At 42.9% G+C, this 21,778-nt stretch overlaps 1 protein-coding gene across 1 annotated transcript in view; it reads right to left on the bottom strand.

Annotated features, from left to right (window-relative positions):
- Nucleotides 1-21,778, bottom strand: part of Trpm (transient receptor potential cation channel, subfamily M) — a 205,391-nt gene that overhangs the window by 26,923 nt on the left and 156,690 nt on the right. Inside the window, exons 2-5 of the mRNA XM_077656821.1 lie at nucleotides 16,207-16,286; nucleotides 14,958-15,147; nucleotides 12,565-12,778; nucleotides 10,963-11,090 (exon numbers count right to left, since the gene is read on the bottom strand). Of these exons, the coding sequence (XP_077512947.1) occupies nucleotides 10,963-11,090; nucleotides 12,565-12,778; nucleotides 14,958-15,147; nucleotides 16,207-16,286 (612 nt within the window). The remainder of the gene's footprint in view (nucleotides 1-10,962; nucleotides 11,091-12,564; nucleotides 12,779-14,957; nucleotides 15,148-16,206; nucleotides 16,287-21,778) is intronic.

Raw genomic sequence — 21,778 nt, 5'->3', positions numbered from 1 at the left:
CCCGCTAGGGGTTCTGCGCTATGATTGACGTCACGGCATATGTATAAAAGAGCTGCGCTCCTTCGCCGGGACAGTCTTATACCCCTGTCACACGGGCATTTCGAGGGCCCTCGAACCGATAGTCTATCGACTCAAAGGCGATCGAGCGCTGCTACACGGGCAGTTTCAATAGCGATCGAGTCAATAGCCTATCGAGTCAACGGAGCAGCACGGAACTCCATCGAGATATGCAACGCATTCTTGGCTTAACCAAGCTAAGCCTGGCCATTTTTTATTCATCAAAACCCATGCACGAAATAAAAGCGAGAACAAAGTTTTTCAGAACGCTCTTTTGTACACTAAGACTTCTACAGATACTACAAAAGGTCCTTTACATTCCTTAGGACGAGCAAGCTTGTTAGGCTCATTACTTGACAAAGGTTGTACATTAACGTACCTCGCTCCTCAGCTACATATTCAGTACCCACCATTTGTACATCGTTGTGCTAATTAGTAAGAGATATTCATATCAACGTAAGCATAAGTACTTGATAACAATTATTTTGTCAATGTTTTCAAAATTAAAAGAATATTGCCATTGTAAATATTTGTGAGTTAAAAAGAGACCCCGCGCTAAACGACTCATTTAAATTAAATCAGGTAACTTTCAAATCTTACATACACTACCTTTCCAGTGCTCACGCTATCATTATAAACACAAGGAGCCTGGACAGAGCAACGCTGTTGAAAAAGCTTCGTCCCCAAACTCATCACCATCAGCCTGACTACGCCCACTGCAGGGCAAAGGACTTCCCCGTATCCCTTCAATTAATCCCGTCCTGTGGCGGCTGCGGCAACCGTATCGCCGCAAACTTCTTAATCTCATCCGCCAACCTAACTTTCGGCCGCCCCCTGCTACGCTTGCCTTCTCTTGGAATCCACTCCGTTGCCCTTAAGGACTAGCTGCTATCTTGCCTTTGCATTACATGCCCCGCCCAAGCCCATTTCTTCCTCTTGATTTCGACTAGGATGTCATTAACCCGCGATTGTTTCCTTACCCACTCCGCCCGCTTCCGGTCCCTTTAGTTTACACTTATCATTCTTCTTTCCATGGCCCACTGCATTGTCCTTAACTTAAGCTGAACCCTTTTCGTTGGCCTCCACGTTTCTGACCTGTAAGTGAGTGCACGTAAGATGCAGCTGTTGTACAGTTTTCTCTTGAGGAATATTTGTAAACTGCCAATCATAATCTGAGAGAATCTGAGATATGCATTCTACCACATTCTTATTCTTCTAGTTATTACGGTCTCGTAAATCTACTATTTGCAGAAAAAAAATCATACTGTAACGAATGACGGAGGGCGCCGCAAAATGGCACAGGAATGAAAATTTAATAAGCCAAGCTGCCGGTCTGGTTACAAGAAAAAGTAGAAAAATATCTGCGCCCAATTATGCTACGCCTTACGCGATAGCATTAATCGTTCCCTTCAGCGGCTCCTCTTGCTCACGCTGATTCGAACACTGTTTCGTCTTTCAAAATCGCATTGTGTGAAAGACCACCCGACATGCATATAACTAGACCGTAGGAACGTGCCTTCGTCAATTAGGAGTAGCGAGTATGACTTCTAACCCAAAGGCTGGGGATTTGTTACCGGCAAATTGCCCAAATTTTATTTTTAGCGCAATTCGTTTACATTATATACTGGCATGTCATAATGACGTTTGAGTCATGTTGCCACCTTGTAATCACCTAGTTTCTAATGTTTCAATCACTTTTCATACCATACCTCCACGTGTGGCATCACGACACTCTCGACCAATGCGGCTTTACTGCGTTAAAAATAACAGCTGGATTGAAAGTGCTGCTCTTATCTGGCTAAAAAAACAAGCATATTACGCTAGTCAAGCGAATCCAAGAGCAGCACGCGTGCATTGACAATAGAAGGTTATGTAGGGACACAAAATAAAGCCTGATAAATTGTCAACAATAATCAGATAGATAAAACGGGCATCCGCAAGCAAGTTAATATTCTGGTGGCAGCTCCTAAAATTTTTACAAAGAACAAAAAATGAGGCAGGTAGTATGTGTTTACCCTTTCACCCGGCGGGAGCTAGCTTAAGAGGCAAACTATGAACATCTGCCGTTTTTTTTTTCTTTTGCCAGGCGAAGTTTTCTACCGTCAAGAAAATTAAGTTAAGAAACGAGGTTTCAGGCGTCAGCGGCCTGTTCCTTGAAGCAAGCGAATAGAAACCTAAATTAACGAGCCTGCTCGAATCGCTTGTTGCGCATGTCACTTCTAGCGCTAAGAATACTTTTTGTAACCAGATTCTTGCATTTTACTGACTGAATAACATTTCACAGCCTGTTTACGAAAATTAAGGGCGCTATTTTCGCGAAATAATCGCATCAAGAATTGTTCTAATTGCTTCAAAGTAAAAAAAAGGATGCTCATAATTGCAGCTGCTCTTCGCACTTCAGGTTTCTTTAGTTTGCTGCCTGCTTACTTTATTTATGGATTTCTAACTTAACAGTTTTGTTTCTTTTGTATTTTTTTATTTCTTCTGGTCTATTTCAAATATACATGTTTGCGCAAGGTTGATTTATTTAACAAAAAGCAATCGTTCATCTCAGGATTAAAAAAAACTTTTCAAATTGAAAGTGGGCCCGATTAAAAATGCAAACTTTTTTTAGAGCAGCTCACTTTTCTTGGTGAAAGAACATGAGTTTTGTTTTATTTCCACGACAAACATGTTTAAATTGGGCCGCTGGCTTTTCTTTACAAAAATTCTCAGGGCACAATGCTTAATTATCGCATGAAAAGACAAGTAAAAGTCGCCAATCGCAGCTTAACGGCGCTGCTGCTACAGCGTGGCTGTTCGCCGTAGCTGAAAAATATATAGTACGCTCCTTGGGAAGTGTAAATGCATATTCAGAAAAACAAAAACTTTTTCGACGGGTGTTTTTTGCATGTATTTTCTACTTAGTCGTTTTCTTATTTTATAAGTCATTTATGTAATTTGCGCTCTGTGTAGGATGCACCTTGGCTAAAGAAGAAAAATTTATGTTCGCTGCCTTTGCTTAGTTGTTTGTTGTCTAGGTGTGCTTGTAACTCTTATTTTATGTTTTTGGCAGAAATTAGATGCTCTTAGTGCTAAAGCTGTCATTGAGGTCAGCTACAAAGGTCAAAATGCACGGAGAGATTTTGTGTTCCTTATTATGGTAGATTGGCCAAAACGCAAGAAGCAATTAACCTTCCTTCAATTCATTCATTCCCTGTTTTTGCTACAACGAAAGCAAAATGTGACTTTGTGGGCATTTTGCCAACAAACACTTTGCCCACTACAAGTTTTAATTCCCTAATTAAAGCCAACTACGTTGATGCTTTCTGTGCTATGATGCTGCTTGCCAATGTTTATTAAGTAGTCTTTAAGAGTATCGTTAGTGTAAATTCAATTCAGGGTCTACAAAAAGATGGTAACAAAGTCAGTAGTTTCGAAATTTTTTGCTATAGCCTTCATTATCTTAGTCTCATCATCATCATCATGCCATTGCAAGACAAAGGACTCTCAATATCTGTCCAGTTATACCGCTCCTGTGCCCACTGAGATCATATTATCCCCGCAAACTTCCTAATCTCGTCCGATAACCTAACTTTCCGCCGCCCCTTGCTACGCTTGTCTTCTCTTGAAATCAATTCCGTTGCCCTTAAACACCACAGGTTGTCTTTTCTACCCATCACATGCCCTGCCCATGCCCATTTCGTCTTCGGGATTTCGACTAGGGTTTCATTAACTCTCGTTTGTTCCTTGACCCACTCTGCCCTCTTGCCTGTCTCTTAACGTTACGCCTATAGTTTTCCTTTCCATTGCTCTATCTTCTCCAACGTGAAACATCTGTCCTGCTATAAAATTATTCAGGGCGTCCGCGTACTAAAACTGGCGCTCACGTGCATTTGTAAAAAAACATTGCAGATTAGCATTAGGAAGTCGAACTAATACCAAGCCATTGTCCTTCGAGAAGCAGCCTACACTACCTTCGCATCACGGACGTTATTTGCAGTGCCTAACCGGGTTTCATTTTGATAAGTCACTAAATCGCATGAAATTCATACTCTGCGTGGAAGCACAGTATCTCTTTATGACACGGATCAAGAAATGAAATATGACACTTTGTGTCTAGAAAAAATAGCGCTTATAATCTTCACAGCAACATACAACTTTCTGTCTATGCTCTGTCAGCCGCCTAATCCCAACGCATTATCTTTTCTGAGAAGAAAGTTCAGTGCAGATTAAGACCAAAATGAGTATATATAAACAATTTTTTTTTGCTCAATTGCACATCAGGTGTGATACACTAACCTGTAGAGCACATCAGCCCTCGACTATTCTGAAGGTAAACATCAAAGCGATATCGGTGGCACGTTTAACAAATTTCTGCAATCGTGCATCCTTACTGTCAGTGGAATCGACAAAATGTCACCAGTGCTGTTTTTTTTTTCTTTCGTGTTATCTTTCACTAAGCATTTTCTTTTGGTTTTATGTTCTCCTGTGCTTTTATTTTTTTTCATTTACAACTCCTCTAAAGTGGCAGGAACAGGCGCTGGAGAGAAGGGGACGAAGACGCTTTTATTCGGGGCTCGTCGAAGACAGGCAGGGAGCCTGCTCCTGGGGCACGTCGCCGGCACACGTGGGTCGAGTGCCTCGGCAGCGGAAGCGATGGCGTTTAATTGGTACCCGTCACGGGCATCGACAAGTAAGCCTTGACATGGGAGGCATGCTAGGGAACGCTTCATGGTCCGCGCCACGCGCAGCCGCTTTCGCGGGAAATAATCAAAAGGATCATGACAGTATGACAGTGTTTTTGCTTACTGCGCTAGCCCCAGCGTTATTTAAAGAGAACGAGGACTGCCAGTGTCAAGTTGTCGCTGTCAACGGTGATAGCAGCACGAACACTACAAAACGGGAATAAAGAAATGTTTAGAGATTGCATAGCTGCGTTTTCTGTCTACTCAGTGAACATCTTCATTCTCCAAACGGACTAAAAGTGCAATTCTAACGTATTCGAAATTTCATTACTATTCTTACTCCAGAATTTTTTTTAATTATCTACAGAACTTTGACTTCTCGCGAGTTGTGGGCGACAAGAAGGTTATAACAACGACGCCTAAAAACTTACCATGCTGCCTATAACTTAAAAATTTCTGTAATATAGCATAATTACATACTTTGTAGAATGTGTTCAGTATCCTTTTGTAACTTTTAATTGATAAACAAATGCCGCAGTCACTCCAATAATCAAGATGGCACATCTGAGAGAAATTCTCGCATCCTGCATGTAAGGTTTTATCTCTTGAACACCGCACAAGCTGCACAGCAACGTGTGCAGTTGCATTGTATGATAGTTGAACCAATCTGTTGTTCTTCCGCAAAGCGCAAAGTCCGTAAAGCGCAACATTTCTACTTTTAAACATATATAACCTTGGCTCTATATACCGGAAATCACATTGTTAAGCTCATTACCTCAACCGCGTTTAGCTTCACGTAGAAGTATGTTGCAGGAAAGAGACTATAATATGCGAACCATTTTAGTTTTGGTGGACAGGATGAAACAGAGAAATGTCTCGGTTGCAAAATACCTAGTGTTAAAGAAAAAGCAATGTCTGTTATTAAAATCAGTGTTGTTATTCAAATTAACAAAAAGCACGCAATGCCAAATCACTGAACTTACTTCCAATTTATGTTTGCCAAGCAGTCCAAAAAACATTTAAAGAGGGTCCATACAAAATATTTATTCGCAGAAGTGCTTGCTATGTTGTTTCAAATTACAGCGTTTTAAAATGTCACGTACTTGTGTTTATCTATCCTGAATACGTAATTCCTCGGAAAAATTATGACATCATTTCAAGCACGAAAATATAAATAACATGTGGCTTTGCTACTTTGTCTTGAAAATGGTTGATTCATACAAAGCAAAGCAGAAAAAATAGAGGGCACGCTTCAGCTCTCTCTTAAGGGTATGATGCGACAGCGTTGGTGGGTTAACACCCATATGTGCGGAATGTATCATTTTCTGGCTTACAATCATTGATCACTGGGAGTACGCGTATCATCCTGCCGTAGAGATGCAACGGTTAAGCGATGCGCCACTCCCCTGCAATGTCAGGTGCTGCCACCGGCGTGGCTTGTGCGACCCAGGTTGTTCTTCCCGAGCAACTTCTCGCGACCAATCATTAAGCTAACAGCCACTTCTTACGGTGGTCAGTTTTTCTCACAATTCGTTGGGCAGGTTGTGCTGACGCCAAAAGGTCACTTGACCTAGGTGGCCAACCTAGTTGCTTCTACTGGCTTATTTCGCTCACAGCGTGGACGACGACGCCAGATTTTCTTCGGAAGAGGAGCCTTAATGAACATGAAAAGAGCGAAAATGAAGTACCCACACTGCCACAGAAGCATTTAGAAGCACCGCTCCTGTTTATCATGGCGTTAAAGCTTCACCGGAACTTCTTCCCTTCAAAGCCGTAAGGGCCCATGACAGGAGCTTTTGTGTATACTCTACTATATGTTCGGCACTCTCTGTGTTTCCTGAACGCCGAAATGTATGCTCTCGAACCATGACACTCCTATCCGAACCATGCTCGCGGCTCGAGGTTCCGGCTCGTGATCATCCAAGACGCCGGTACTCCGGAAGTTCCAGATCGTAAAAACACCTCGCTTTCCGTACAACTCGCAATGCATAAATGCGTTGACGCCTTGCTGCCAATAGGGTTTTATCTTCACGGGCAGCTCATGACCCGAAATAAGAACAGTGCATCGCTACCGAAAGGTATAGCTACCGAAAGCGACCCCGCACACGCAAGTAAATAACACTACTCACGACATTCGCCGTCACACGGAGTTTCTATGCTAGACCACAGCCTTTTATTAGCTGCGATGTCCCTGATTAAAGACCAACTGCGTTTTTTGACGTTAAAATTCAATTGGATATTTTGCTTGCAATTTTTAGGGGTAATAACCAACTTTACCGAGCCGAAGCCATCGGAAGATAACTCTGAAAGGCTAAATTATTCGATTTCAGCTCAGGAAACAAAGTTCTCAATATTACAGAGAGTTTACAGCTTCTTTTGGTTTCCGTTCGCAACCGGATAGATTATCACGATAGGCAGCAAGGCTGGCGTTGTGTTCGTTGTGAAAAATTTCAAATGTTTACACACAATGTAGTTATAACTTAAAGTCTAACCAGCTGATACTTCTCTGCTAGAACGTGTATAGTGGGCGTACAAGTTTTAGTAACAAGCTTTACCTTTCTGGTATGCGTTCTCAGTGGGAAGTGATTGAAGGTAAAAAAAAGGACTCTTTCTGCATTGAAGCTTTGAGGAACAGCGAATATTTTCGCGTTATTTAAAATACCGATCCGAAAACTCACAATAATATTGCTTTCAGCCTGCTGCAACTCTTGTATGGAAGTTTTAGGGCAGCAGAAAGTTTTTGTCTTTTTTTTATTCAGCTTCCAGTCTACATTTACGCTGACCTAAACAGTTTCACGCCATTTTTTTGATAGGTTATTTTATAAACGTTACTTATTATTCTGTTTTATTTCACTGATAAAGCAGGCATTTAAGGTTGCGCAACACCTCCGTGTCTCTACTAATTCAACCATCTGCTTTAAATAGCAGCGTTCGGCCCATGTCGACGTATCCATTTTGACGTATCTTTCATTCTTGATCTGAGGCACATTTCATTAAATGGAAGGCTAAGCAGAGTAACTATTTTTGGTGGTAAATGATTTATAAGTGTCATCAAAAGTGCCACAAAAAGCAGAAGTTTCTTCCTCAGCACCAAACAACCTCGCTCTCGTCTTCTTTTTCTGCTTATACATTTTCTCTCCCCCAGTTGCCATATCTAGAGTACACAGGAGGAGTATCCTGCCACTATGGCCAACACGACACTCCCTTCGTAATTTTCCCCTGCCCATCCCCTGAGACAAAAAGAAGTTGGCTTCTTTGCACTTGACTGTTAACAGCGGAGGTGCACGCTTTACAGGCAAACAACAAAAGTGATCTAGTCAAAGTGTTCTAGACAGTTCGTAGTCAATGTACTGCCTGAGTGGCTACAGCGTCCCTCTCTTGCTTTCTGCACTCACTCGTTTCATCCTCACCCTCAAATCTGAGCCATTTCACTGTCTTGCCTCTAGAGTACACAGGAGGAGTGTCCTGCCGCTATGCCCAACATGACACTCCCTTCGTAACTACCTCCTGCCTTGAAAAGTTAGCTTCTCCGTTATTGTCTTCTAACTGCAGAGGTGCATGCTTTACAGGCCAACAACAAAAGTTGTTTATATTATTTATTTATTTATTTATTTATTTATTTATTTATTTATTTATTTATTTGTAGATACTACAACCATCTCACGGTGATTTTAGCAGGGTGGTACCAGCATCATTTGAAATAATGGCAACAGCTCTTTTCCAGTGTAGTACCGGAGCACCCGCAGAGTGACATTCTTGTTTTCCGCACTCCATCGTTTCATCCTCACCCTCAAATTTGCGCCGTTTTGCCTTCTTGCCTCTAGTGGAACCTGTAGGCTGCACTTTTAGAGAAGGAGCGGCTAACGGTACTACCAACGGATTCAGTGTGTGGTCCGCCACGTCGTCCGTTGTAACAACGGAACCTGGGTCAGTTTAATTTACATTAGATGAGTTCGAGCGCTGCCAAGCTCGTCAGAGAAAACGACGACCGTGACAAGTGTAGGCGAAGTATTTACAGGTGTAAGCGAGAGAGCGTCAGCGTCTCCTCAAGAGCAGTGACGTAAGGGAACGAGAAATTACATTACTGTTTACTAACAACTGCGAATCTTTGATCGCACCTGTGAAGCATTCAGTGAAACAAATTTCAACAAACGACAGCATCTTCCCATCTACTTATATGTCGATCATGCCGCTCAAGTGCCACGTATTGCCAAATGCCACCGATTTTTTTATCGTTCTTAAGAAGACTGTGTAACGGCCTAAAACTGTCGTTATGATGCACCAAACACGACGGTGTTAGTGCTTCAAATTGTTTGCTCTTGATGAATTGTCCGAAATCATCTGAAACCTAGATCAAATCACAGTCCTCTGCAGCTCGCAGCATTCATTCGTTTCAAAACACTGAAGTCAAACTTAGCGTACCACTGACAGAAAACACGCTTTCAAAGTGAACAGCTGCCCTGGAGCCTCTATATCGATTATATGCAGTTTATATACTGCAACCTCTACTTACGCGTCCAAATTTTATCAAAAAAGGGAAATCATTACAGTGTGAGCTTGCTCAACGCGAAAAATGCGTCACAATGTTTCATTACAAAAACTACATTAAAGTTTCATGCACAATCAGCACTTGTTTCAGAAATGTAAGCAACATACTTTATGACGCGATGTTACAGGTTTTACCGGGAATAAAAATTACGCTGTTGCGTATGTCTAAACATTGCGCCAAAAAAAAACACGGAGCACTCAGTTTTCATGCACACGTTGTAAACGTCACGTACAGTGCAGCGCGCCGGTTGATGACCGACACTTAATTACAAAGCTCTTTCACCACTTCACCAAAACTGCAACGACAAAAGAATAAATAGACGAGAGAGGCTAGCCTAACGCCCTAGTCACGATGGTTTACAAAGAGTGCAGCGACAAAAATAAAAAAAGGTTGCGATTCACCCTCGTAGGAGGGTCAGTAGGCGAACGTGTTCGTTACGAGCTTGGCGCCACCATGCAATTAGAGCGTAGTGCCCTGTGGAACTGCCTCCAGCAGCTGGCGGTAGCGCCAAGCTTGACGAAGTGAGGCCGAAAGGAAAATAACGGTAAAGTGAGCTCGTGCATACGCTGCGGCGGACAACGTGCTCTGTGCGCGAGCACGTATTTCATGACTGAACTAAGCGGTTCATGCACCTGCAGTTCCACGAACACACTTTAATCTCCGCCTCCTTCGCTTTCGTATATGTGTACGGCAGAAGGCCACCGTCACAAACTCTGGAGCGTCTGAATAAGCTAAAACTTTGCGCAACTAACCCTTTGCGTCGTACCCTTGGTCTACACTCCAATTATGTAAAGCCTGCCGTGATCTAAAGTGCGCAGGTATTTTTGTGCGCGCGTGAATGCGTGTTCATTGAGGTCCAAAGAAGGGCGGGAGGAAGCGCACAGGTATCACACACACTCTGATTTGGTGTGCGACATCTTCTAGAGATTGCGACTCAATTTCAAGCGGCGACTGGGAAGGTTGCTCTCAAGTGTGATCCAATAATTTGCCTGAAGAGGTTAACATCTACTGAGCAGAGCATGCGCTCTAAACGCCGTCCATCGAGCCATAGTGAAGTCCGCGAAAACGGGTATTCGACACTTTTGAGCCTCCGTTTTTGTGTTTCGCTTGATATTTTATTGGCACACGGAACGCGGTCCAGCTTCGCGGCCTCACAGTTTTCATCGTCTCTTGTTCTTTTTTTTTTCAAGTCATTACTTCACTCATTGTAGTGGTGTGTTACATTTGTGTGGTTTGTCAATTTTGCGACTTTATGTATGCCTCTCAAATTCTGAAAATACGATGCCGACCTCGCAGCTAAAATACTGATGCTGGAAGCGCAGATACAGCAACACCCAAGCTGAAATTAAAAAGGCTGTCCAGCGAGACACATTGACGCGATGCGGTTCTGCTCAAGACACGTGCATGGTTTGTATAATCTAGAAAAAATCACGTAGGCGAAAGTAACATGATATATACAGAATATGTCCAGCTCAGTAGTAAAACTGTTAAAGGACTGATTTTGGGCTCCGGGTGCTAAAAAAAACGAATGAGCAGAACCGACGCAACCTATTAGTGTTTGTCTACGTGATCGCGCATATATCATGCGCGCGGAAATATTACGTATTCCAAAAATAACAAGGGTTTTATATTGTATGTGTGATAAATGAGAGAAAGAAGGAATAGACACCTATATAAAAGGCTGCTTACCTTAGCTCCTATGAGGTCCTTCCTGTTCTCAATGATGCCCCACGGTGCAATGCCAATCGCAACCACTCGACCCCGCAGTTGCGGAGTCCGCTCAGTCAAGAGGGCTTCTCCCACGTGACGCGTCACACCTGAAATACACGTGTGGGATTGTTTGTGCTTTGAGAAATAATAAATTTCTTCTTTGAGAGCAATCCCTAGGAAGGGATGCAAGATAGCGTAAAACAAAAGATTTTCTAACAGAAGTAATGAAACAAGATGCCAGTGTTACCGCCAAGCGGCAAGCGTTGCGTCAGAAACAAAGAGAATACACGAGCTTGGTATAGAGGGCTTAAATAAATACAGGAGACTGCACGAAACTTCATAGAGCCAAAAGTCTTTTGTCGTTATGCGGCACCATTACGGCATACAAAATCGACTATGCTGGATAGAAAATGGGCAAAGAAAAGTTACTTCTGCCATGAATGGATCATTTTCGTGACGACAAATCCAACGAAAAAAAAACTTTACAAAGGCGACAGAACAGTGAAAAACAAATATTTTAGTCCCAGGCAATACAGTAGGCTTCGATACTATTTCTAAATAAATAACTGCTAATCCATCTTTTGTGTCAACTTCATCTTTCGGATCTTTCAATTCTTTAATTGGATGAAGGATTCGTCTAGGTTCCTGGCTGGCCTGCCTTTAGCGAATATTTAAGCTTCGAATTATTCTTAAGAGACTTAAATTAACTTTCCACCCCTCAATTTAAAAACAAAAGGTCTGTTAAGACAGCAAAGTGATTTGAGTAGGTGGAGTGACCACACTTCCGCTTATTTTTTGTTTGTTCCGGTCCCTGTCTGTACGCACTGAATTCTAGCTATGAAGCTAGTCCAACTCTTTCCGCTCGAGCACCCTCTTATCATCCTCTAGCATCTTCTGATCGCGAAGCCACGTAATATACCGCAGTAGCGTTATATTCACGTTACCTTACTCACCCAAACAACTCAGTTACAATAAAGTCTGATGCAGCACAGGCCAAATAAACAAAAGCAGTACTGAGAAAGACCAATTACAATCAAATAGACAATAAAAATTAAGCAGGCAAAATTGAGGAAAGCAAAAAAAATGGGTGACGCTTTAAGAGTAGACTGCGATAGCGTTATCAGGTCCCGCTCGCATAACCTACGCAACCCTCACATCTCGACCCAATTCCTAATTAGCATGCTCATAATTACTCATGTAAGCATCAGTATATTTCTGTAAGACAGTTCAGAGAGTCGAAAACAACAAGGACTTATATTCAACCTGAACCAACGAGCCTTCGTGGCGTATGAGTAGCATGCCAGTCTCGCAATCGGCAGGTCCTGGGTTTGGTCCCCACCAAAGCCCAGACTAGCCCAGTTTTCTTCTACACTCAATTTCTTTGCTTTAGTTACAGGAGCCTCCCTGAGAAACTTCGCGTCAATCCAAAAATTGTTTGACATTTCCTGAATTTTATTAATTTTTTGCTTCCAATAGGATTTTTTGCTCACTTCCAACGATGACCACGGATTTTCTTTCGACACGGGACCCCTGAATCTATCGTTTTAAATAGCGTCGGGTACAGAAGCGGAGGCGACTTGCCCGTGTTGGTTCCCCCGGTGAATATCCATGCGCCGGTGGTCTTGGCGGCGCGCACCAGCCCCCTGCACAGCACCTTCTTGAGCTTGGCCTGCAGGTGGAAGTTGGCCTTGCCGCCGTGCACCGTGATGAGCAGCTTGGGTAGCTCCAACTGCCACTCGCGCGTCAGCAGCTGAAGCACGTGCTCCGGACGGCTGTCGCTCACCAGGCGAACGTACTGTGTGGAAGCAGCGGCCATAATGAATACGCGCAAATGTGTAGCTACGAAAACAAACAACAAGAATTATCTAAAAATGCAGTACTTCATCAGCCGAGAGGTAAAAAGATTCGACCACTAGCTATTGCCGCATCCGCTTTGGTAGCCGATGTCATCCCACGCACTCTACCGGATACGTGTAAGCGCGCTGCCGGCGTCAGCAGAAAAAACGAGAGATATGACGCCCTGTTCCTGAAAATCCTTGCTCTCGAGAAGGAATTTGATAGCCCTTTCTCTGTCGGCTGCATATTTACGACAAGTAGTGTTACTTAGGTAGTTCAGAGGAAAATGGTTTTGTTTAATTATGCGTGGTGCCTAAAAAATAAACTCCTCAGAGAGTGTTCTCTTTTGCTTACTTTTCTTTTTAACAGACTCGTGTTAATCACGCATCCACAAAACCTCCATGCTGACGTGGCGAATACTGGTATCGAAATATTGCCCGTCATCCTCTTCTCTCCCCTTGGTAGGCTACGAGGGAGAGGGGAAGAATAATCCTGGCATAGATCCTGTTTTTCCCTTTTTTATTCGCAGAGAATAGGAACAGAAAGTAACTGCATAACCTTAAACTTATTCTCAGAAAATCCACCTTTTTCATAAAGCGACAAAGCTGTATATTTATGAAGAACTCATTTCTAAAATATGCAGATCATAACGTGTCTTGACGAGCCTCATCGCCTAATAACAGGCAGAGCTGCTATCATGGCCTCTCGGAAAATATCACTTAATTTACTTGAACTTCGGCGAATTTCACAGTGTTTTGTTCCCTGTCTCGATATTAAATAAACTGGTCGTCAGGAAAAGCAATTTTCTGCGGCCCCGACGGCTCATTTGCGAAGGAACGCCAAGTCCCACGCCGCGCGAGACAGCGAGGACAATGCTCCTCACTTCGCTCTTAGTGTGTGCGGCCGCCACCTGCCCCTCAGTTTAGTGCTGTACTCGCAGCACGACGAACCTGAACGTACAAAACAGAGCGACACCCAAGATGCCGCAGCCGCGAGTCAGCAAAATAAAAATGATGATACACGCTATGATGAAAACACACACATACAAACAAAACGGGACATGAGGCTAAAGTGATACAATGCGCGAGCACATTGTTCACGTTCCTGTTCAGCGGAGCGCCAAAAAAAAAAGAGTGGCGTTTTGTATAAGCTGCTGGTAAGCCTCGCTGTCTCGACGACTCTGATCCTCTTCGTATGCCACGGAGAAATTTCTGAGGCAGTCAAAAGCATATTCTCTCCATATTTTGTGTTCTTTTCATTCTCAAAAGAAAAGGTGAAGGAGAGGAAGAAGTTGAGAAAAAAAAGCAGACACGGTAACTGTCTCGCTCTTTCAGCGGAACTGCACCGTGAAAAAAGAGATGACGCGGTTGAAAGAGGGAACAGAGAGCAAGAGAAAAAGACCGCGGAAATGGTGTCCCTGGAATGACGCCATTCGCGAAGTTTCAGCCACAAAGTTTGACGCGTAGGTGCAGTTGAAAGCGGTTCGCGCCGCGGATGGATGTTGATGAAGACGACAATGTGCAGTGCACAGCGCGAGAGTATATTGCAGTTTAACACGAGGCGAGACCGGCTGCAGCGATAGAGTATTTTTTATGGCAAAAAAATAGTGCCTATAAGAAAAATCTTAGCATGCTAACGCAACAAAACACCAGGCCACCTTACCCCTGCATGACCCCGCCTTCCAAAACATCAAAAGTCTGGAAGGCACACACATGCATCCAGATAGGGGAGCTAGCTAGGCGGCTCTTCCAGGGCAGCGTATACTCCCCGCACCAAAGCGCATTGTTCACGAAACAAAGATTTCGACGACCGTGGTGATTCGGTGTGGCGGACCATCATGCGGCTCTTCCAGAGAGTAAACAGTCCCAGCAACATAAAGAGAGTAGTGTTCTCGTGCAGTGGCCAGCGAAGTTTATCTATTCGTGCCGCCGAAGTTTCGAATCCGAGTCGCGGCAACATTTCTTTTATTTATTTATTCAAGCTGAATGTCAAGTCTTCAGCGATGACCCAGATTTTGCAGCTTTGTTTGTGAAGTAGAACTTGCCCTTTAAACCTTACACAGCTCCGTCTCCATTTCAAACTCACGGACTAGGCACCTTCTGCCGTAGCTACCTTGTGCAAACTGCCGGGGGGCTCACCTGCGCTTTGAGCGGGTGCGAGGTCCCCTGGAACTCGATGGTGCCGAATGCGTTGGTCGGCGACACCTCCGTGTGTCTCGATATTGACCAGTGCTCCTCGGTCTCCGATGGCTGTGTTTGGCTCCCTTGCGAAGTCAGCGATGGCCGCGCGGATAGCGTGTGACCGCTTAGGAGCTCGCCACACCCGCATCTGATTAGAAAAAAAAAGAATAAAAACAAGCCAACTATAATTACGGGGCACGTGTTGCCACACATCTGATCGGGTAATTCTTTATTACAACGTTCGTCCCCCCCAAGGCATGCAATGAAAAGGTTAAATATCAGCCGTCGAAAGAAATCAGCCTTCAATATGAATACTGAGAGGTGCCCAGTGAAATGCGACACATGAACCGAACTTAAACAAGCTGAGCCTGATGACTCATACATATAACGGCTGTAAAAATGAAAATGCCATAAAACTAGTTCCTTCTTCAATGCAGTTTAACTTCAAAAATCTGAATTATTGGGAATCGCGTCAAGAAAGACAACTTCGAGAAATCTTTTTTCACTCTACTTCCAGCCTTATTTGATGCCTTATTTGATTCGAAATACTGTGCAGAAAATTTTTTATTGGCCCTAAGGGCAGGTGAACACAATTTTAAACACTACTTTTATCGCCAAAATCATCAACCTAGCTAACCACTGCAGGACTGAGGCTTCTTCCAATGACATTAATTCCAGCTATGTGTCTGAGGAGGCCACATTATTCTAGAAAGTTGCCCAAGTGAGTCGCCCCATCCTAATTTGATTCTCGGTCACTCATCATTTGGTTTTTATTCTATTATTCTTGTCCGCTTTAGCGCTCTGATAGGCAGCTGGTTGTCCTCTTTTGCAGGACACCTGCCTTTCCCATTTCATCGCTCGTATTTTAACCTTTTTTCTTGGTCTTTAAATCTCATTTTAAGTTGTTTTACTAAAACAAAAGAGGCTCACAAATCGTGTAATTCTATGAAGAAGTATTTTTGCGTGTCAGACCACACACGGACGGATGATGAAGTGCTTTCTTGGACACTCTTCGCGAGACCTTGGCTACGCACGTCAGACCCTCTCACAAGCGGAGATGCGGCCACGTGTCTTGACGGGCCAATGACAGCCATGTGCGGGTAATGTCGTAATGTTCAATACTAAAAATAATGCGCATACTTCAAGAATTATGCTCTAGCGAAGAGTGAAACGAAAACTCAGTTTTCAAAAGGTTATGTTTACTTACCTTTCCGGCTCTACTTTGCTTGAAATAAACCGGATGCAGTCCCGCTTCTGAAAGGTGCATTCAATCCAGGATTTCTTGAGCTAGAAAAACATAACAAGAAAGAAAGATTGAAATAGAATACTGGGGAACTTAGAGCACTGAGTAAGCAGCTTGCAGCGTCCTTTTTCTGCAAAGGACTCACTTGCCTTAATTTCTTATGTATACCTTCTCCAATATTTATCTCAGCACATACTCGCACACTTTTTTACGTTTTTTTTGTGCACGTAGGCGTTGCGTTGAACTGAATTGAACTTTAGAGTCATTCGTCAATAAATAAAGTTTATTTTCATAATTTACCTGTTATTTTTGTCTGCTGCTAGACTGATAGACTTCGCATCGGTCTTAACGCCACATTGAATAGCATAAGCACAGCAAACATTTCTTTTAAGTCCTTTTTGTACATTGCATAACAAATATTTTCGTATTCATTGCGTGTGGTATTTTGTTCATTTTTATGCAGTTTCTTAAGACTAGAGTTCCGTGTTCAATAGCACTCCTGAACTGCATTGCACAGGTTCCTTGCAGACGTATGCTGGTATGACATTGTTTTGAAGCTTTTAGAATACAAAATTGCATTGAACACGATTCTCTCAATTCATTTTCTAACTGTAGAATTTCAAATTTAGATGAAAAAGAAACTCTTAGCATTTGATTTCCGAAACGTCGACTCAGGGGTGCTTTCTTTTTAATTGTCGTGACGAGATGAACCAGGGACCCTATGTTCCATTGATTCTAGGTAATATGACATAGATACAAAAATGCGCTTGCCAAGAGGACAGCATCATAATACACTTCTACTGTTGCACTCGAGTCTTTATTGAGACCAAGCTAGCCACAAGTGAACCGGGACTATTCAGGCATTAAACTGCCGTTGAACCACTAGTGAGTTCTCACGAGAGCCTTTCCTTTATGTTCTATTCGTAAAAATGCCTTTTCCGCGTTGCCGTCACTGAGATAGTCGAGCCATTCATCTTCGCTGCGATTTTCGTCGCATTCTTCAAGCCACAGATGTAGCTAATGCTCGAGGACAGTTCTTTAAAACTCCGCAATGCTACAAACTGGTATCAAGGAGACAATCACAATTTAGCACATCGTGTAAAGATTGCACATTGGAGCACAAATCATATACAAAAAGTAGGAAGGAATTTGTGCAGCTTAGACAAGATTCAAGACCGGAAAGAAGCAAACAAGTAGATGCATGCAGTGCTTAAACGCGAAGAAAGAGAAGGTAGATAGCAAGAAAGCACCCTTCTGGGATGCAGTCTCCATATATGCAAAACCTCTACACAAGATGAGATAACTCATCTTGGCGATGAGAGGGCGTGTCTTAAAGAAACAGTAATGTTGGAGGCGGTGGTTTTTTTAGAAACATCGGTCTGGCATTTCTCAAAAACACTGGTCTAGCAGCTTGTACCTAAAGATTCCCATTATGATTCAACATCGATCACTTTCATATTTACATGTATAAAGAAAGTAACTCTTGCAGAAGCACTGAAGAACTCACCAAATTCTGCGCAATGTTGCTTCTTCGTTTTAAGACTTGAGGCAATATTTACGTATTGATTGTAGCACTTCAAATTAATATAAACGAATCTACAAAGAACAGAACAAGACAACGAATTCTCCTCTCCTGTCACTCGAATCGAAAACATAATTTCTTAATTGTATACACTTAAAATGCACCCCTGGTCCTGGCTCATGTCCCTATATATTCAATGTTATGGCACGAAAAGCAAAATAGTACGAACGTGTGTCAATTTCCAGAGACCACCATATCGACTGTCGCGATGTGTTTATTTTTTTCTGTGAAAGTATTCATTCTTATTAAGTCTATTATTCACAGAAACCTTTCAGCAGGGATACTAATAGACGGAAAAAGCACTAATTGATCATAAAACTGATGGTATCGACGCCGTTTAATTTCGGGAATATGCTAGCATTGGAATTCAACGCGTCGGATCGATCTGCCTAAAACTAGTGTTTAGGGCCGAGCGCAACCGTTCTTTTTGGCGAATAGTGAAAAAAGCAAATCCACGAAAAACTGCATCACAGGAGCAGTCACCGCTGAGCATGACCAACTCCTCTAGTTGCAGATTTTTTTATTTTTGTTATTCCCATGTAAAGGCTTCAACTGCCGCACTTGTGAAACATTTATTCGCAAGTCACAGAATGACGCAAAACACTTCGCTGTGTGGCGCCCTGTAAGAGAAGCAGGACACATACGCGGGTGGACACATAAGCATTTTAGCTGGACACATACGCAGAAAAATTACTCCTGGTGATTAAGCATCGTCCTCCAGTTGCTCATAAATTTGGCCATAAATCAGGACAATATGGCTTCCAACTTTATCAGTCACTATTTGGACCCTATGCTGCACCCTTCTGAACACAATGAGCGTCATTTTGCTCATCTAAAGAAACACTTTCGGTGCTACAACTGCGAGATTGATCTTTAATGCTCGGTCCACTGGACGCGAGTGCGCAAAGAACCATTCCACCAAGTGAACAGTAGGTGCTTGAGAGGATGCAATGTGTGTGTGTGTGTGTGCGGGGGGGGGGGGGGGGGGGGGGTAGGTGACGCGCTAAGAGTCCTTTGCTTAATTTCGCCGTTAAATGCTACTAATGTAGTGGCTGCGTGCACTCAGTTTCCAGACAATAAATAAAACTCCTAGAGATCTCACATTTGTGTCCGATCTATCGACGCTCCAATTACCTGAACGCAAAACTCAATTTGGAGGTTTGAAAGTGTATGATTATTCCCAGAAACAGACTATTCAAAAGACGCAATTTTACCCTTCAGAAACTTGTTTTTCACTGCTCACGATAGTCGGTGCGACGCTATTCCGGTGGGATGTCAACGCTGTTGCATTTGTAACCCCCACTGATTCACCTTCGCCTGCAGTAGCCACGCCGCAATTTTTCCATGGCCAAAAAAAATATTTAGTATTATTGATAATTTGAAATCGAAAGAAACCGATTTTTTTCTCAATGTACAGAGTTCAAAAGAACACGGGTCTTTGCTACTCGATGCCGACGTGACCCAAACGTCAGTTGGTATAAATCATAAGGTTACGAACACATGTCCTCTATGTTTTTTTTTTAATCTAGAAGCTGGCTTTTAGAGGTGACATGAAGAGTTTTTAGAAGTGACTATAAGAGGCGAAGAGATCACATTTGGCTTGATTCCGGTGCGATCATGGCTTACAGGTGCCGATGCTACCGAACGATATGTGCGACGGCTTGTCATGAATGTCAGGATAGCTTAAGTGCTTTGTCGCGTTTAATTACAAAACTGTGGCGGCCCACACAGATACAACAGCGCATTTTAGAGAGCATTCTGTAAAAGTCACTTTTTAATTCCGTTCTTCCTGATCAAATTAAAACTTAGATGTTTATTTTATTTATTTCCGACAATGCAAACATTTTCGTGCTGTTTCTTCGCGAATTGTGAAGCTGCGCTGAGAAACAAGGAGTCTTGAATAACTGAGAATCGTCTTTAATATATGGGATCCGAAAACTATTTAATGTGAACCCGCAGCAAACAAAATAGCCAAGCTTTTTCGAATTAACCGTTATATCACTTAAAACACAAATACGCCTATATAAGGGCGAAAAAATAATAAGCTGTCCTCTGGCACATACCCTTTTTTGAAAAGGAGTGTGCTAGAAAACAACTTACTCTCTTTTTAATGTTTTCTGTTTAGAGTGCAAATATATATTTGCTCAACTGCCATCACCGCTGAGAAGAAGTTATGATGACGTACATTTATTGAAATTATATCACGAAGGGGCGTCGCGTGCTCTGTTCCACGAATTTTTTATTTTACAATTTCGGTGTGGACAACGGGAAAATTCTTTTGTCTTTTTCTGTTTTGTCAGGAAACAACACAACAAAAATGGTGACCTTGACTTTCCACACTCTTGATTTATTATAGTAACCCGCAGATATCCCTCAAAAAGCTCGTTCCTCACCGCTTTCGTCGTGCGCTGTGAATAGCGATGCGATTTTGCGTCTGCCGGAGACATGTTTCGGCCGTGAGCCGCCAGATAGCAGGGCATAAGCAGTAAAGAATCGGAACGCACTTTCGCCGGCAGGCGTGATGCGATGCGATCGAACACAAGTGGAGTTCCGTGTCGTCTCGCTGAAATGCGCTGAGCACCTGATTTCTCGGATCGTTTAGGCGAGCACCGACGAAGGCTGTTATCGCTTTTCTCTCGGCGCTGTTTCTGCTTCGTTGGCGTAGCGAGGGTTAGCTAACCGTAATGTACTGCCACTCTTCGCGCTCTACCTTTGGCCTTGGTTCTTTTCTTTGCTCGCCTCAAAGGTGGTCATACTTACTGTTAAGGCGTTTTTCTCTTGATTTTTTCACATCACGTTGTCTGTTGGTCTTTACATTCACATGGTTCTTTTCACCACAATGCTTTTCTGGCGGTCTCTGCGGCGCTCCTGGCGCGATGTCTTCAAAATTGGTGGCGCAAGTCTATAATATCTTTTCAGTGTGCAGTAGATGGGATTGCTAATGAAAGTATTACCATTATGCTATCAATATTATTAAGATGAAAGCCTTGTATGACCTATTCTCAACGAAATCCGGCATTGTTTTAGGCGTCCAGAAAAAGTGGCTCAATATACCCCCAATGACTTCATCAGGAAAGAAAAAAAATGCTTTTGAAGGTGCGGAAAATTCAGGCAAGGATCCACCTTCAGGTTGCGAGACGTGCATGCAAACCATAGGCCACAAAACCGCGATGCTTCCTAGCGAATAAAGGTGAACGTACTGTATGCGTTGCCTTACGACTGTATGCTAATAAGTAGGTTGGTCATCGGAAAGGAAGGAAAATATCAATTTAAAATTAATGCTGTCGCCTTCAAAGCGTGTGTGCAGCCTTAGGTGTCCTCCGTAATTTTAGTAGTAGTAGGAATACCACGACTACTACTCACAGTAGCAGCAGTAGTAGTAGCTTTAGTAATATATATATATGTAGTGGCGAGTAAACGAATGCAGCAACGCTTTGTTTTTTCTTTAATGAACATCTAACAGAAATATTTACACTCAGAAGCCTCGTCGCCTTTCGTAGATATACAAACACAGAAAGTTCTGCAAGATGTCAAGTAATATACAACTTCTCAGACAAGCTGAAGTGCAAGCATGGAACACAAGATGGTTGTAGCTGCAATATCAGGACCAGGACTCTTGACGGTACATCTCAAAGGGTGTAAACACGATGCTATGCTAAATAATGCGCTCCCTTTTATGACCAGATACGTGTTATTTCTGTGAATGCATGCGAACCAGAAGACCAGAAAAAGCGAGAGAAATTGGTAGCCTTTCTCACGCACGTCGAAAGGCTGTCGTGCGTGAACAAGCCCAATGTTCATCTTACTACCAAGGAAGCGAACTTCTTGGCCGACATGGTACGCGAAAGCATCAGAAAGTGCTCAATAAACAACAACCTGAATGGAGAGAAAGATGACGGCATCTTTCTTTGATAGCGGCGAAGAATCCTCGAAAGATAGCACAGATAGCGATAA

This window comes from Amblyomma americanum, chromosome 3, assembly GCF_052857255.1.
Source record: "Amblyomma americanum isolate KBUSLIRL-KWMA chromosome 3, ASM5285725v1, whole genome shotgun sequence".
NCBI classification, from domain to species: domain Eukaryota; kingdom Metazoa; phylum Arthropoda; class Arachnida; order Ixodida; family Ixodidae; genus Amblyomma; species Amblyomma americanum.
This window is presented reverse-complemented; position numbering and strand designations above follow the sequence as displayed.